The sequence below is a fragment of the Tyto alba genome, unplaced genomic scaffold (genome assembly GCF_018691265.1).
Source record: "Tyto alba isolate M040663 unplaced genomic scaffold, T.alba_DEE_v4.0 Super-Scaffold_38, whole genome shotgun sequence".
In the NCBI taxonomy this organism is placed as follows: domain Eukaryota; kingdom Metazoa; phylum Chordata; class Aves; order Strigiformes; family Tytonidae; genus Tyto; species Tyto alba.
In genome coordinates, this window is record NW_024881313.1 from 26,632,161 (window position 1) to 26,649,248 (window position 17,088).

Here is a 17,088-nt window from a genome sequence, read left to right on the forward strand (position 1 = left end):
GTTACCAATACTACAGTAACTTGTAAATAATCAATAATAATGATAATTGTTTAAATAAGTAAGTTCTTTGGGACACATAATGTCTGGTTTCAAGTAGCTGTTACAGGTGAACAACACAGAAAGCAGAAATTATCTAGATTCCAATTCTAAGGAAACACAGAGTGTATTGTGATATCCTGACAATAAATCCGATGTTTCTTTACAATGAGATGGTAGGAAAAACGGATGAGAGAGCACATCCAGTTTAGTGCAAGGGTTTCATACAAAAACATCCTTCTTATTGTACTAGAAAAGCATCTCAAGTTCCACACACATTTAAATCTTTGCACGACCTACTGAGGCCCCTACAAACCAAACTCTGTCCCTCTGTGGTCATTCTCTTCTTTCCCCAAGGACACAGGAGAGCCTGATGCCCTGCTTCATCTACCCTAATAACTACAGGTAGCACTACAGTTTCTTCAACAGGATCCTTCAAACATCCCACTTTTTTCCTCTTCCCCAGTGCCCTTTTCCCTTTCTGTTTGCCCAGAACTACTGGCATATGTCCTGGCTCCTCACAGCCTTTAGTGCATGGCAGCACTCCCACCCCTTCATTTCATCTCAACTTGGGCATCTGCCCATTTTCCTGCCATTCCAAATTCTTCTTACCCAAAATGAAACAAACACCAATAAGGTGTCTTCTCTTGCTTGCCCCCGAGCAATAAATCCCTTCTGCCAGATACATGCAGTTTCCCTCTGCTAAATCCTCCAAAAATTGGACAGGGTTTATACCTGTCAATTATTTCTCTTTAGAGGTGACGGGCTGAAAGTAACGTCACTTCTTAGAGTCAGTAGGTGGATGAAGCTTTTGGCAACTCTCCCAGAAACGCTTTTCTTGTTTCTGCAAGATACTGCTGGGGCAAAGTTGCTAATCTACAACTGTGCTGCAAATCTCAGCCCAAGAACATATGTTCTTGTGCTGTCAAGAGAGAGAACTGCAGTGAAAACATTACGTAGTGCCAACCGCCCACAAAAGATATATGGGTGCTCAAGCCCAATGCACTGAGCAGAAAATTAAGATTGTTCTCATTGCTTTGCTTGAAATGTCTGTGTCATCTATAATCAACGAAACAGTCTGGAACAAAGCACAGCCATCTCTTACTGTTATCTGAGTAGCTGAAGAAAACAACCTAACATAAGAAAAGTAGTGAGGACTTGTTATAGTTCAAATAACCAAAATACATTTGTAAAAATTCAGTCTTAGTACTCTGGTAAGTACTACAAATGAAATTGTTGCTAATACTGGGAAAGGAAAGGAGAATTCTTAATATGCATTCCTAAGAGAAATAGGGTTCACTACAAAATCTTATCTCACAATAAGAAATCAAGATGCTGAAAACAGAAAAAAAAATAGTCTAGCAAAACTGAACTTGGGATTAATTCGTAACATATGTTGCACAAGCAATTATTATTTAATTCCAATTGTTTACGGCATCTTATCCATTAAAACTAGTGCACTCTGTGATCTGTTCTATTCAAAGGATCGATGTATACTGTGTGCAAAAAAGGTAAAAGAAACTATAAGTATCTATTGTTCTAACTAACCTACATTAATTCTTTCAAATCTTCTTGATTTAATGTTCTCTTGTGCCTTGCTTACCATCACCACATGAGATCACATGCATTCCTTTCCAGTTTGGTCACCATGCTCTAGTAGACATGAAATATTTTCACAAAAATCAAGAGGAAGGACATGCTGAACAACTAATGATGCAAAACGACTAGTGTGAAAGATTAGCTGCTGTTCCATTCTCTCCAATTTCTGCAAACTTCAGACACTCAAAGAAATCTGATTATGCTACGTATGGCCCTCCATATCTATGCTTATGGAGTAATGAAGTGCAGTCTCATTATGATTTCAGAAAAATTAACTGAAAATGTTAGCACTTCAAATGAATTAGATTATCACTTTTCTTCCCCAAATCAAAATGTTATAAAAGATATTTTTCAAAACACGTGTTTCTGTGCCACACCAGTACAAGTGACAGAATTACTTATTACCATTACCTACCCGAAATCACGATCAAGCAGAGACCTAATGATACCATGTTAAACTGACACCTCTGTAAGAACGTGAACCTCAATGCCTATGAGCACTGTGCTTTTAGAGATGTTTTTGAAATAACCAAAAGCCCACCAAAGACAGTTCAGTTCGTTATCAACATGTAAAGACTTCTTTATTTGGAGTGTGGGAGTCCTGGCTGCAGAGTCTTAGTTTGCATTTATACTACACAGAATTAATAATAATAAAGAAAAAACAATAAAATAGCTATAATAAACTGCATATTTTCCAACAGGAATTTGTGCTGTGCAGTCAGAATGGTAACCCAAAATGCAATTTTCTTTAAAAACAACATATTTCTATTGGAAAATATACATATGTTTTTCCTTTTGAGTTTGTCTGCAAGTTACCATCACAATTATGGGCAATGTTGGGGGCTGTACATCAGGGAATATTTTTTCCAATTTTTTTCAATAATGCACTGAGAAAAGAGTTTCCTGCGAACTTCTCCAGCTAATAATGCAATTCATGTAGAGATGCTGAAATCATGTTGAAAAAATACTCACTCTACAGTTCACTGTTTTATTTTTAAGAATGTTATCAAGGAGAGACAGCATTTGCAATCTGTGTTTTGTATTACTTGACTAGTGCCTCAGAAAGAAAACACTAACAATTCTGTGTCGGAAAGACAGACCAGACCAGCTGCAGGCAACGCAGATTATTCACTGACATTAGGACTTCTATGGAGATCAGTAAAAATCATTATAGACATGGCCTATTTGCATTCATAGAAAATGTGTAACAGCATTTAGGCCCTGCTTTGCAGAGTAATGAGTAATCAGAGCTTCAACTACTGTTAATGACAAAAATCAAGTTTTTAGAGCTCCTGCTGTGGGCATCACCGAGAGTCTATGATGGGCATGATATGTGTGCAACACAAACACTCCTCTGCTGATGATGGGATTTGGTAGACCAGGTCAGAAAACACAAGTTTAAACCAGGAGCAGGTGAGAGAAGGACAAAATTCAAGATTCATGTGCAATTGTCACTTATTGAATAAAGAGGGGCAAAGAAATATACCTTTCTTTCATGAGCACTGGGTACACCTGGGGTGTTCTGCTTGAGAAATCCTGCTGTTGTGGACCACCTTGTAGGGTTTTTCCGTGAAGGCTCTTCTGAAGAAAAATTTGTGTCACTTACAGAGGTTGAGAGGCCAATCAGTGCAGGGTCACTACTACGTCGGACATGAAGAGGCATATCTGAAAAATAAACCAGACAGTAAATAAATACTGACTAGATTTCAAATGTTTTTCACATAGGAAAAATATTTTTTCAAACTCTGGATGGGTGGTTTTAACCAAATGTGGTTTCACAGAGTAAAAAGTTATTGACCTCATTATAGCTCCTCAAGGACAAGCTCTGTTCACTCAAAACCACAGCCTTGCCGCTTGGCCGCACCAGGAGAAAATGAGGGTGAAACCCAACTCTTTGAACCTAGCATAGCTCGTTGGCTTTACAAGTACAAATACAGCACTGCTATTATCTGTCAATTGTTGTGTAAAATAAAAAAAACAGCATAAGCTTGAACAACTAAGAGGCCAAGGTGACTTACAAGTATTTTAAAAAAAGCAAGCAGTCAAAGGCCTAAATTCAACAGCCTGCTGACAAAGTAAGGGGAGGGCTAGGACAACGTGTCCCCCACCCCACTGCCATGGCTGCAGCATGGGCGCTGCCAGCACAACATGCTTGCAAGAAGCTGCACACCAGCCTCCCGACAGCAACAGGCAGCCTCCTCACCCTCTAAAATAGACTCCCCATTTCTTTCTCAAAACTTACAGAAGTGACTGTTTTCTATTCTGCATTCTTCCTTTGCCTGTTCCTGACAGATGAAACAAGATCTGTGCTGATTTACCCTGATTCCCTTAGCCTTCCAGCTGGCATGACTGACAGGAGAAAAATATTTCATTAGTAATAAACGATGCAGCAGGCAGGTAGACTGATTGGAAAGAGATAGGGTTTTTTAATATATGTAGAGGTCAAATCCATTCTGGAAACTTTGATGGCACATTAAAGTTAGTTTCTCTTGAAATACAACTTAATTTTTTCCAATTTCATTTATTATCCTACAACAAATACCCACACATCTATTGTCTCCTTGCCCAAATAGAAGTCTCATTGCCTGTATCTGTGACCTCTTAACACTCTCCAACGCAGCATCAGAATGGAGGGGACGTGATTTATCAGCTGTATTTGTCTTTACTGCTGCACTGGGAACCTTGAATGCAAAGTGGAAAAGGTGAAAGCTGTGGCACGTAAGCAGCACAGTCGGTGGGCAAGGCAGCTGAGAATGGAAACCAGGACTATGTTTTAATGCTTTGATGAAACAGTTCCCCAGGAAGCCGAAGGTGCATGTCTTGCAATACTAGCAGGAAAATACATTGACAGGAGTTTGTTAAAAGACCGGTCTTAAGCTTTACAGTATCTTTATGTTAATCTTACATATACTAATATTAAAATAATGAATCTTATTTTGCATGGCATTATAAAGACACTGAGAAATAGAGTAAGTCACACCACACAAAGAAAATGTGTGAGAATTTTTTTTTATTGTCAACTTGTGATGATGAGATGTGCACAAGTGTTACATGACCAAACACCAAAACAGTCACTCTATTTCACATCCACTCTGGTAAACAAGAATAGAAAAGAATTAATGTTTTTCACCCACAATTGTACGATTTCTCCTTCCTTTGAAAATTCTTTTTTTCCTTTTTTTTTTTTTTCATGTTCATAACAAAGATATTCACTAGAGTTAATTTCCAGCAAACAGAATGTTTTCTTTTATAAATATGCATATACATATTTAAACACGTACATATGTATATACACATATATATGTATATATAACAGAACTAGAAGTAACTAAAACAATATTTCAGGAAAGATCACTTTAATTACGCAGAAAAGTGTTTATGGTCCAACTCAACTGTACTTTGATTTTGATTACACAGTATATACTCATAAACTCATAATACAGGGGTTTTCTTTGATTGCCTTGTATTCAACTACTTCAAGTTTCATGAAGCAGCTTAAGGCAAAGCCCCTCATTTCCCCCTAGATGGCAAACTTAATAAAAGTACACTATCAAATCGCAAGAGACCTCTTAACAAAGGTGGCACAGCTGCAGTTGCATCAGTGGCTCCACAACACGTAATGAAGTGACCCATTAACAGCGGTGCCTCTGCTGCTGGCATAGCCCTGCACATACGTTCTCATTTTTTAGATTAGCTTGAGCAAGAAAGTGGCTGTGTAGTATGTAGTGCCACTCAAGAAAAATACCAATCTATATTTGTTCCAAGCAGCAGCCCATGCATATTATCCTGTTTGCCTTAGCTACCCACCCTACAACAGAGAATTACAATTTTCAAACATGAGTTCACTTGCTCCGTATGCTCGTACATCTATATATAAGCACGGTGATAGCAAAATGTTCTCGTATTTTTACACTTTTTCTTCAAATTGCTTGACAAAACAAAAGTTCAGTTGGGTGAACTTCTGTAAGAAGAGAAGCTGAACTGCCAACAGAGAAAGAAACTGGAACTCAAGTCAGCACTTCTGGAAAGGAGCAAGCAACTACCACTGTTTTGCCTTTTACTTTGTAGCAAAACCCTGACAATTTGCACCACAGTAAGTAGCAGAGACTTTTCATCATAAAGGAAGCTAATTATGCAACCAAATTCCCAAATATTAATACACTCCAAAGAAAACATTAATGTGAGAAGTTTCTTTACAAAATCTATTCGCTGATGGGACACGTTTAGTATGACCATTTCATTTTAGTAAGGTCAGTTACTGACAACTTTTCAGACATTTAGTAAACACTTCTCCGAATCTTAAAAAAAAAAAAAAAAAAAGTATTCTGTCAATATAAAGATCCAACATGATCAATTCTAGTCTCTCCGTATGAAAATGGTTCCATACAGAAGGAAAAGTGATTTGTATTACTAACCAAACTTCACAATAAAGTGAATTACAAAAGACAATAATTTGAGTGTGTTGGATCTATGTATTTCTCAGTTAAATTAGAAATTTAAAAATATGGTGGTTTGGGGTTTTTTTCTTTTAATTCACTGGAATGGAACAAGGACATGGAGCTAGCTCTCATGTGTGCTGTTTGTCAATGGTCAATAACACTCCAGGTGTTAATCCAGAAATTAAATCTTATTCAAACAACATTAACCACAAGTTCCAAATATAATCTCTTGCATGCCTCTGTCCAATTTTATTCTGAGGGACTGTTCTAACTTGGTTTTGATACTCTCCATTAAAACAACAAAAAAGAATATATTGAACAGATTTTTCTATCATTATGTTCTTGGTTACAATCTTTTGGTTTACCTGAATGTATAGATTTGAAGGGGACACACTTTGAAATATGAAAAGGAAAATCAAAGGAAAGAAACTTAATAATTAAACGAGAAGATGAAGTACGCACGGGACCGATGCAATGTCACTGATTCCAGGATGATGGCTGATATCGTTTGAAGTCTGTGGTTTCTTTGAAGAGTGGATAAAACAGCAATGAACTCTAATCACAAGGCTTCAAATTCTCTGTGGCACTAATGCACTGTAAATATTGATTTTCTTCTGCAGCTAAGGTGCCTTTTAAATAAGCACTTGAAATGGTAAATCTAATACTGAATTACAGGAAGTTTTAAAAGTCTAAGAATTAAGGAAAAATTAAATTAAAATTCATGAAAGTTACCACTAACTCAGTTCTTGAGCCGCATTCAAGGACTTGAAGTATTCAACCACGAGTCCAACACTGTAACTTCAGAAAGAATCACGTGTGATAGAGAATCCTATTAAGTTATTTATATAGCCACAGTTGTGCTAGAAAATGATTATTTGTAGGATAAATCTAAGCTGAATAACAAAATGCTCACATTCATAATCATGAAATTCTGACTGGAAGTCTCATTTTATTAAAAGCAACAGCAGTTTCACTATAAATCCTAAAAACAGCCAATACACATTTTATAACCATCTTTAAATGTTAAAAACACAGAGTGGTACCTTCCTTTCCTGCCAGCAATTCCATTTTTATTTTAAAAGGGTCATCACCTTCTGTGATTTTCAAATATGCTCACGAGCAAAAGCCTTTGAGGATCTGGCAAATTTCACCCATAAAGCTGAATATGTCGTCTCGCATGCAGGCATTCAGCGCAAAGGATGGTGGTCTCTCAGAGCAGAACTAATATATACCTTCCCATAACAATTTCCTCTCAGATGTCAGCTTGGAGGGCATGACTAGAAAAATACATACATACATTTATATAGCATGGCCAAGATATTTTACTCTGTGAAGTGTTCAACCGATGTTTCTGTTCCTCGGTGCCATTGGCAGCTTGCACAATTTGCTGTGCAGTGAATTTAAGGCACAGAAATGAAAACTGATCTTATGGTCAGTTCTGGTCACCTCACACAGACCATCAGGCCCATGACTGATGAGCAGACCTGAACAGGAATTTTTTTTTCCTCTCCACACTCTATAGTCTTCTCTGGGAAAATTATGATTCTATACATCCAAAAAAGTCTGTGAGAAAGAGTAGCTTTCAACAAGAAAGCTGATCAGGTTAGACAGAGTTCCTGAAAACAGTCTGGGGATGGGAGAAAAAGACTCAACAGTTTTAATTCCTGTGTCACCACCCATCCAGCTCATCATACTGCTCAAATCCTCATCTGGAGTCCAAGAGAAAGAGTGAATCTGGGTCATCCTGGGGCTCAGGAAAGCAGGACCGCTTCTTTCAGCTTCAAGTACTTGAAACTACAAGTTAAGACTCTGTCTGTATTTAACTCAAATATCTCTTTAATAATATTTAGATTAGCCTCTAGTTTCACACTCCAGCGCAGCTCCCCAAGCTCTGGTGCCAATTTCAGTAGGTTCAGTTCCGCTCCTAGTTCCACTCAGTTGGGCACAGCAAAAGCCAAACATCCCTTATGACCTTCAAAAGCTCAAATCCCCAAATCAGTTCAACTTTCATTCTTGCAAACCTCTAGAGACGACGGTAAGTTCCAAAGACCACTGAGGTTGTTGTAAACTGAACTACAGACAGAAGAAAAACAGTTGGAGACAAAAAACAGCTGATTGTGAACTTACCTACAAACTGCATTAAACCCTAGCAGCAGCTAACATAAACCAGCACTTCCCTACAAGATTAACCAAACAATGCAAGTCAAATACAAACATCTTGAATTAGAAAAGAAAAATTATTAAAAACATAAGCATTTCCAAGAGGTGAAGAATTACTCCCTGGACAACTGCATCATGTGTCCCGCAGAAGCAACCTCAGGCGTGCTATATGGAGATAGCTGCTAAGAGGGATGCAAAACAGTAACACTGCAAAGCTACCATCAGTTACAGATCTTTTCAGAAACATACTTTTGGACATGACAGGAAAGGAAGAAGATATATATACACCAACAACTCTCTCCTTCATGGCACAGAGCAGTATTCTTCTCTTCCCTAGAATCCATTCCACTTTTAGGTAATGATTATTTAATGAAAGAATTTGCAGCATTTCCAAAGTGAATACTATTTACTTGGTCAAAATCTTCAGAAATTTTTTTTCTGAATTTGTATTATTTTCCCAAAGTTTATCCTCCTGATACTAGTCATCTCCTCTTCTCTTACAAAACTATTATTTCCTTTCATGTGTCACAGACAATTACAGCATTTCTCCCCTAAACAGTGCTATGCAGCATGTAGCTTCACTTCTGCCTCCCTTACCTCTCTATTGCTGTTCATTTTTGTAAACATTATTCTGGTCTTAACTTGCTCAGAAGGCACACAGAATAGTGTATTTCTCTTATGAAATACCCTCAGTGCTGTCTTACAAGGAGTATCCTCCCAGTCTGTTTTCTGAACTTTGACACTAATACATATTCAACAGTAATCACATTTGGGTATTTTATTGTCATGGTATCAATCCAGAATATCCACAGAAATCCTTAACCTTTTTCTATAGCCTCACTTCAGCATCTTTGTCTTGATAATTCAAGTATATGTTCAGTTTAGATCAATATTCTTATATGTTAGCTTCTATTTATTCAGGCTGAATTAAACTGTATTTTTCTAGTATGTCTGCTACATCTCTATTAGGTTATTTATCTTTCCTCCATTTATATTACTCTCCTAGTTTAGCAACATCTGGAAATTTAATTAACATACTATTTATAGTACTGCTTCTCCCACACTTAAAGATATTAAATAAAACCAAAACTAACAGGAATCCTCATGACGCCTTACGGGACAACAATCTCTAGACTAAGAGTGCCTCCAATTTTTAAGGTTTTTACACTGATTTTCAAACCTTACTTAAGTGCTTATGTTGACATTAACTTGGAATTTCCAAGACCTCTAAATTTCTATCAAATGCTTTAACATTTGTGAATATTATATCATTTGCGCATCATTCACCTACAAATGCCACCTATCTCATGTTCACAGCAATCCCTTTCAGAATTACAAGACAGCTTAAGATTACATGGTTTAGATAATTAGAATTTCTCTACTTGAAAATATGTTTATACTTAAAAATGTCAACTTCAAAAATGAGTTTCTCTACATCCATTGTTAAATAACAAGACTGCCATTCCTCTTACAGAGGAAAAAGAATCATTTTTAACTTTACACAATTCCAGATATTTATAACTACTTCGTGTACAAACCCAACTGTTTACAGTTATTCTTCTAGCTATTCATCTTCAAACAACAGCTTATGTACTTCCTCACAGACATATTTTCATTGTTAACAAATATTGTTCTCTGCTTTCTTATTTCTTCAGCTTTAAAACGGCACATTTATAAGCAGTGACATATTTAAAATCATCACAAATCACAATTTTTCCTCAAACCACTACCCACGCAGTTGGAGGTCTGGCAGGCAGCCACACCAGGAGCAGGGCAGAGGCCGTACCACAGCACTAAAAATGCACAACGTGGTCTAGCAGATGGCAAATGAATAAGGCAGGTCATAGGACTCTTATACTCAGCCTGCAAAATCTGACAGGTGTGCATATGCCCCTAACCATCACATAAATGGAGAGAGAATATAGCTGGCTGTGTAAAACGTACAAACAAAAACCCACTTCATGCTAGCATACCTTTAAGAAACACAAGACCGCATATCAGCATGCCTGTGATCAGAAATGACTCACAGAAAAGTAAGATCATCTCTGGAAGAATGGACAACAGTGAAAAGAACGCAACCAAGCCACCAAAATAAATCTTATTACAAAGCAAAAGAAAGAAGAAAATTCCTTACCTTCTTAATATAAGTTTCAATTTCTTTTAATAGAATCTAAGTTTTCCATTTTCCCAACCATGAGTGCTCAATTACTTTGAAATTCAGAAATAAGAAAAAATAACCTGCCACAGTTATATTTCAATAATGAGGTAATGTTAAATCCTTATCTTGAAAGGCCTTTAAAATAACAATCTCTCTTCTCCTTCTCTAAGATTTTTTCTTCTTACTTTTGAATACCGAGATGCAGGAGGAAAAAGATGATTGCACCATGAAACTCAATTTACTTAGACACTGACTTTTAAAGCTAATTAGGGAAAGATCTTTAAAACCAAAATTAAAATTTAATTATCTACACCCTCTCCATCTCCTTTCTCTGGGTTTTTTTCTAAAATGCAAATATCTTTGCATGCCAAAAGAAAAGACAAAAATGTCAGATCTTACAAATGTTCTACTCATCTCTGTCAAAAAACTATGTTTCAGTATGTTTTAATGAGCTGAAGTCTCATTTTTTTTGGGTACATTCTTCATGGATTTCCTTAAAACATGCTGGATTACCTCTTTACTTATTTTCACACTACTGCTAGAAAAAAAATGCACTTCTAGTCCCCTAGATGTAAGGAACAAATTTTGTAAAAATTTTAACTTCTTCAAACAGTTGTGCAACAGTAGAAACATCAACTTTGCTGCTGCTGAAGTTTTTCTCCTTAAATCAAAGATCATGCCTTGCTAATAAGATTCTGATTGATATTTGGTTATGTTATAATGAAGATACTGTATTTTGCATCTTCATTCACAGGTCATTTTGCAGCGCAGGCAAGGGTTTACAGTGACAGGAGCAAATTCCTATCTGCTTTGGGTTGATAATGTTTCACCGCTCTGAGACACAGGAATTTGGCAGGTATTTTTCTTACGACAACTTTGAAAAATCTCCTAAAACTGAATGATAAAATTCCTCCTGTTAGGGAACATAATGCAGTGATGTGAAAACTGTATACTGTTTATGGTCCAAATGCTTTGGGTAGGCTCAGAAAGGCTCACTTAGAGGAAGACATTTGCAACTTTTTGCTGGACAGAAGGGAAGAAATATAGGTGTAACAATAGGAGTTAGATTGTAACTGGAAGAGCTCGTTTGGGAAGAATCAGGAATGATATCTTGTATAATACACATTACAGTTCTTTTATCAGTGAGTTTGAGCTGGAGAAAACCTGCTGTGGTTGCCAATGTCATGACCCTCTTCTGGTCCCCAGGCCACCCCTGTGCCTTTATATGAGGAAGAAAAGGGGTGAGCAGAAGTGCCACTACCATGCAGTACCAGGTATTAGGGGTTCAGAACTACTTGTCAATCTATATCCATTTCAGACTTATCCTAGATTTAACTTTATTTCAACATCTCTTGCCAACACAGCCTCATATATGACTACATCACCTCACACGTGAGGTATGAATTCCTATCATATCCAGATGCCAAACAGTTAAACATGCTTAATTGCAATTCAGCAGGTACGTGTGTAATTAGCAAGAGATTTGTTGTTACGCAAGTCCTTACAAAGCTGGTACGGAAGCCTCTCTCCTTCCCTACTCTCCATCAGAACCTAATGCCACATCCAGTGGCTCAAGAATTACAGTGATAATTGACTTTTCAAAAAGGTAACAGCCTGCACTGCGCAGAGGGCTGCGAAGCCCCAATGCTGCCCATCAGCATCACCCCTGCGGCTCCTGGCCAGCGAAGGAAACCCCATCCACCAGCCATTTCCTGGGCAGACAGCGAGGAAATGAAAACCTATGACATTTCTACTGGGATTTAGAAGGGGAAAAAAACAACCAAACTTCTGGATTAGTAAATACATCACAATGGGAACATCACCAAATAGTCCAGTGTGTACATAGATATATAACGGGTGGCAGCGAGGATGTTACTGGTATCTTAACTACATGAACAGTGAACAAGTTATATATGATGGTTGTTTACCTCATTTGTGTTTGAAACCATGAGGGAAGAGGTATTTCTTTTCCAGTCATCAGATGAATATTCCATCTTTGAAAGTGCTTAGTTATTTATCTGACAGGTCTCCCCATTTCCATGGAGAACCTCCTCGCCATTGAGCAGGCACTGGGCACCCGGCCTGTCCTCCCCACAGGTTGGGGCAAGCATGGCTGGCTCCAGCCTCATTCCACTGCAGAGAAGTACAGGAATTATCAAAAAACAAGCTAGGGTTTTTCTGAGATATAAAAATCATTGCTTACATCCAGCTCAGAGGCCACTGTCAGGCTGGAAGAAGCAATGATTTTGAGATATCAGCAGCTGGAGGTGGATCTGGACTTGCATTACCCAAAATCCACATAGCTTCATTACAGACATTACAGAAATTATTAAACAGATTTTTAACTGAAGCATAATAGTTACGACAACGAAGAAAACCTGACTACAGTCATTTAAAGATGGGGGGGGGGGGGGGGGGTGTCAGAAATCATCTGCGCATGCATTTTCATAGCTATATGCACAAAATTTAAAGTGAAAAGAAAGTGTGGGAAGGAAAAGCCTCTATGCACACTATTGAAGTTTCTGACACAGCAGAAAAAAAAAATTACAACTAACATCTATAATAAGATAGAATGAACATAGACCTGAACAACTATTGAAAATAACTAACAGCTTCTACAATTTTAATGGCACTTGTTCTTGTTTCCATGACAGAAACATTTACTAGGATTATTAGAAACATGTTGGTACATTCATGAAACACAGTCTCATTTAAAGTGTTATCAGATCTCTCCAAGCTAACATTCCACTGAGCTCATCTCTGCCGCCAATGACCAAGAAGAGTAAAAGATCCCAAGCAGAACTAGGAAAAGGCCATGGCATGCCACTCCATGTGCTCAGATAGACAATTTTTAGCAGAAGACTCTTCTGCACGCAGGGACTAATACAGCTCAAAGGCAAAGCACAGAGCATAAAGATCTCAAGAATATTATTTTCTGTCATTCTGCTACAAGTATCAAGCTGAATCCCTGAAGACAAATCAAGTATTTGCGTGTTTAAGTAATGCGATGAAATGCCACCAACCTTCCACATCCACAGGGGATGCACGGCAGCAGGGCTGCCATGCCCTGACACGGGACGCCAGATAGCGCGGCTCTGCAAGGAGGTGAGATGTTGTGCCTGACCTTTCACTGAGGGTAGGTCAGAGAATGGTCTTGGAAGCTGCAGAGTTTGGGGACTACACCAGCCTAACGGCATCCAAACAAGCTCTTTGCAATTACACAACTGGGGAATAAGAAGCTCCAGCTATCAACACAACATGCTGAAATCTTCTCATTAACTCACAAGGTTAAAGATCACTTTCTGCAGAAACCTCCAGTGCTCCCAGTAGCCAAATAGGGAATAAGACAATTTAGACTACACTGGAAGTTGTTAGTTAAATTGTTTGAATAATGCCCACAATGGAACAATAAAACAAAAACATCTGTTATTCTCCAAGGGCTGACAGACCAACAGACATCTTTAATTCTTCTTTACTAGAAACAGATTATAATAATTAAATATATTCCCTTCTTTTTTTTAAAAACATGCCTATTGAGCAGCAGGAGGCTAGCTGATGCTTTAAAGCATGTGCAAAGTCAAGCATTCCAGTCTATCTTTACATGTAATTTACAAAGTCTCTTCCAACAATAGAAAGACTGAATTGGTCTCTTCCGGAAATGAAGAAAATTTTCTACACCTTGGAGAAACTTTGGCAATATCTATCGTTCCTTCCCCAGGCCCCCACCCCCTTTCTTTTTTTTCTCTCCTCCCTTTTACAACCCTGGAAACATGCGGTTACGCTGCATGCTTAATTACACACCTCTCACTCCATTTTTTTTTTTTTTATTTCACATTGCCAAGGCTGAATGGAGTCAAAAATTATTCCTAAAAGTTCAAAACCAAGAATAAGAAAATAGAAGGAGCCTCAGCTGAAGTTCAAAAAGAAATCTCACTACATGAAAGACAGTTCATGAATTTTTGGATCAATGACTTTTCATGCCTGCAGTTGCCAATTTTCATTATAATTTGTGATTGGTTCTAGCCCAGAGATGAAGATCATCTTTCATAGTGGAGAAACAGCTTTAGCCAGAACTAACAGAAGATATTTACTGAAATACTATGGTATATACTTCATGCCAGAATTTGTCAGGTTCCCAGCAGCTAACTTTTCCAAGCTGTCTCCACACCACAAGCCTCCCTCCTTGTCTCATCCTAGAATGTGCTACAACAATTTCAAATATCTGCATGCAGAAATTGAACATGAGGCAGACAAATTTTTAGAATTATGATTATTATTCATTTTATACTACTAAGGAATTTTCATTCTGCTTCATTCTTCTAAGGAGATTAATAAGGTGCTTATTGTTCTGCAGCCCAAAATGTATTGATACACTGAAATGAGAAAAGGAGGGGACAGTCAGCATATATTACTTGATCTTCTTCCATTAGCACAAATAATTGGAGGCCGTTGCTTGAACATGAGGAATCCCAAGAGATTCAAATGAAAATCAATAGCCCAAGACAGGTTATGGAGAGAATGTCCTGCAAGTAGTCAGTTGGACAAGAGTAGTCTGAAAAACCCCTCATATACTTTCCGCAGAGCAAAAGAAAAATGATGTTACAATTGATCTGGCAACTGAATGCCCCTTCTGCACCTGAACCCAGTTAAGTGCCTTGTGCTGCTACTACTACATACACCTTGCACTCTCCAAGGCCTCCCTGCAGAATGCTAACAAGTTGACAAAATCTCTACTGAGGACAGACAGAAGAGAAATGGGGGAAACAAAGGAACTACAGTTCCTCTAGTCCATGTGAGTCTGTGGCCAGGGCTGCCTGCACGTGGGCTGATGGACAGAGTACTCACTTCCCCAAGTGCCACGCACCCAGACACAGCCCCTGCAGTGTCAAGGCTAAAAACCTCAGTCAATGAGAAAACACATCCAGAAGTAAAGTAGGAATATGGAAGGGTCACTACCCATCCAACTGTTAAGGGAGAGATGCAAAGGAGGAGATTCGTCTCTAGATGAGTGCCCAAGCCACACTCTGATGCCACAGTCAGGATGTAAAGGGCAGCTACAAGAGCACTATGGTGACCAATCCTTAGCATCCACAATCTTCTCCTACCCAGCTTGTAGCTGCCTATCTGTAAGATGATGCTGCTACAACCAAAAGTAGAATTCACTCCAACAATATTTTTTAACTTAAGTTCTCCACAAAGGCTTTACGAAATGCAATTCAGGTATTTTCCACTCCTGAAGAGGAAAAAAAGTTATGTTGCATAACCACTAAAAGAAAGCCACAGAGAAGAGCCATCTCCTGTACTGATGGAGTTATTTCTTTAACCCACCTGAGAGCAATGGATTTTAGGGAACAAGTATTAGTATCATCATTTTTATCCTACATTAGAATTTAGAAAGCTTTCTGTTATTAAGAGTTTCCCAGCATATTGATTTTCCAGTCCATGCATCCTTACAAGGTTTGTACACATTCACAGAACAAACACAGGGAAGATGTACAAGCGACTGCGTGTAGAACATCCATAGGCTCTCACAGATCATCAGATTCTCTGAAATGTCCCTCAAGCAGTCAGTGTGCTTCTATCAGGAAACTGGTTTTTTTTTTGAAGTGCTTCGTTCAAAATCTGAAAGTTAACACTAAGAAATTGTTCACATATATTTTGCTAAACTACACTATTTTTACATTAAACGTGGTGGTTCTGACTAAAAACTGTTTAATAAAAGTAGCTATCTTGAATTTCACTTAAAATAAGACAGCAGAAAAATAGCTTATTATTTAGTTACCTATGCAACCTCTAAAGACAGAGTATTTCAACAACTATGTAAGAGCTACTGTATTTAATATTTCCAATGAGATGTCAAAAATTTACTGCATTACATAATATCTAAGATACTTACTCATCACTACAAATAAAAAGGCTACTTAAAATGGAGAACCATCATGAAGATTTTCTAAGGTCACCCCAGAACAAAAGTAAATTTGCATTCATACAGACAGGAATTAGTTTTGGTTGGGATCCTGTCTGTCCAGAAACTGAAACATTATCTTCCATGTCACTCACAGAAATACTAAAAATACTTCCTAAATGTTTCTGAAGCTAAATAGCTTTCTAAGAACAAATTCATTACCTTGTGCTTCTTCTCTGGAATTTGTAAAACTATTTTGAAAGTTATTAATTCATTATGTAGTTCACTTTTGTATCTCATATGAGATTTGGATTTATGTATTTTTACAGCATTTAAAAATACTTCTGAAGGATGTTTAACACCCTTTCTCTTAGACTCAAATTCAAGAGCAAAGAAAATTTATCCGTAGGTCATGGAACACATACAGAATATATCTACTCAAAAAATTTAAAAAGGGACCCAGGTATATGTGGGAAATCAAGACTGAATCTTAATAACGGAGGGTGTCCCCTCCTCTCCAAAACAGAAATTTCTGAGAGGGGGTCCTCTTCATTATGCAAAAGCCAGCAAGAGGAAAGGCTGCTTGTGAAGGAATGGCTCTTGGATGCCAGCGTTACAAAACACCTTGCTGCTGGACAGGAGGGCAGGTCAGGCTTCTCCCTGTTCCACACTCAGCATCAAGCACTCCACCCTCACCTCCCCCAGTTTTATCAGTTCTTGGAATACAGCCATCATTGTACCTTTTGTGTGACTACTACTGCAATTCTAACAGGGCAGATTAAACTAAACTA

General features: G+C 37.9%; 1 protein-coding gene across 17 annotated transcripts in view; it reads right to left on the reverse strand.

Annotated features, from left to right (window-relative positions):
- Positions 1–17,088, reverse strand: part of PARD3 (par-3 family cell polarity regulator) — a 459,468-nt gene that overhangs the window by 270,578 nt on the left and 171,802 nt on the right. For all 17 annotated transcript variants that reach the window (XM_042801882.1, XM_042801881.1, XM_042801880.1 and 14 more), the window contains one exon: positions 3,122–3,300. In XM_042801882.1, the coding sequence (XP_042657816.1) occupies positions 3,122–3,300 (179 nt within the window). The remainder of the gene's footprint in view (positions 1–3,121; positions 3,301–17,088) is intronic.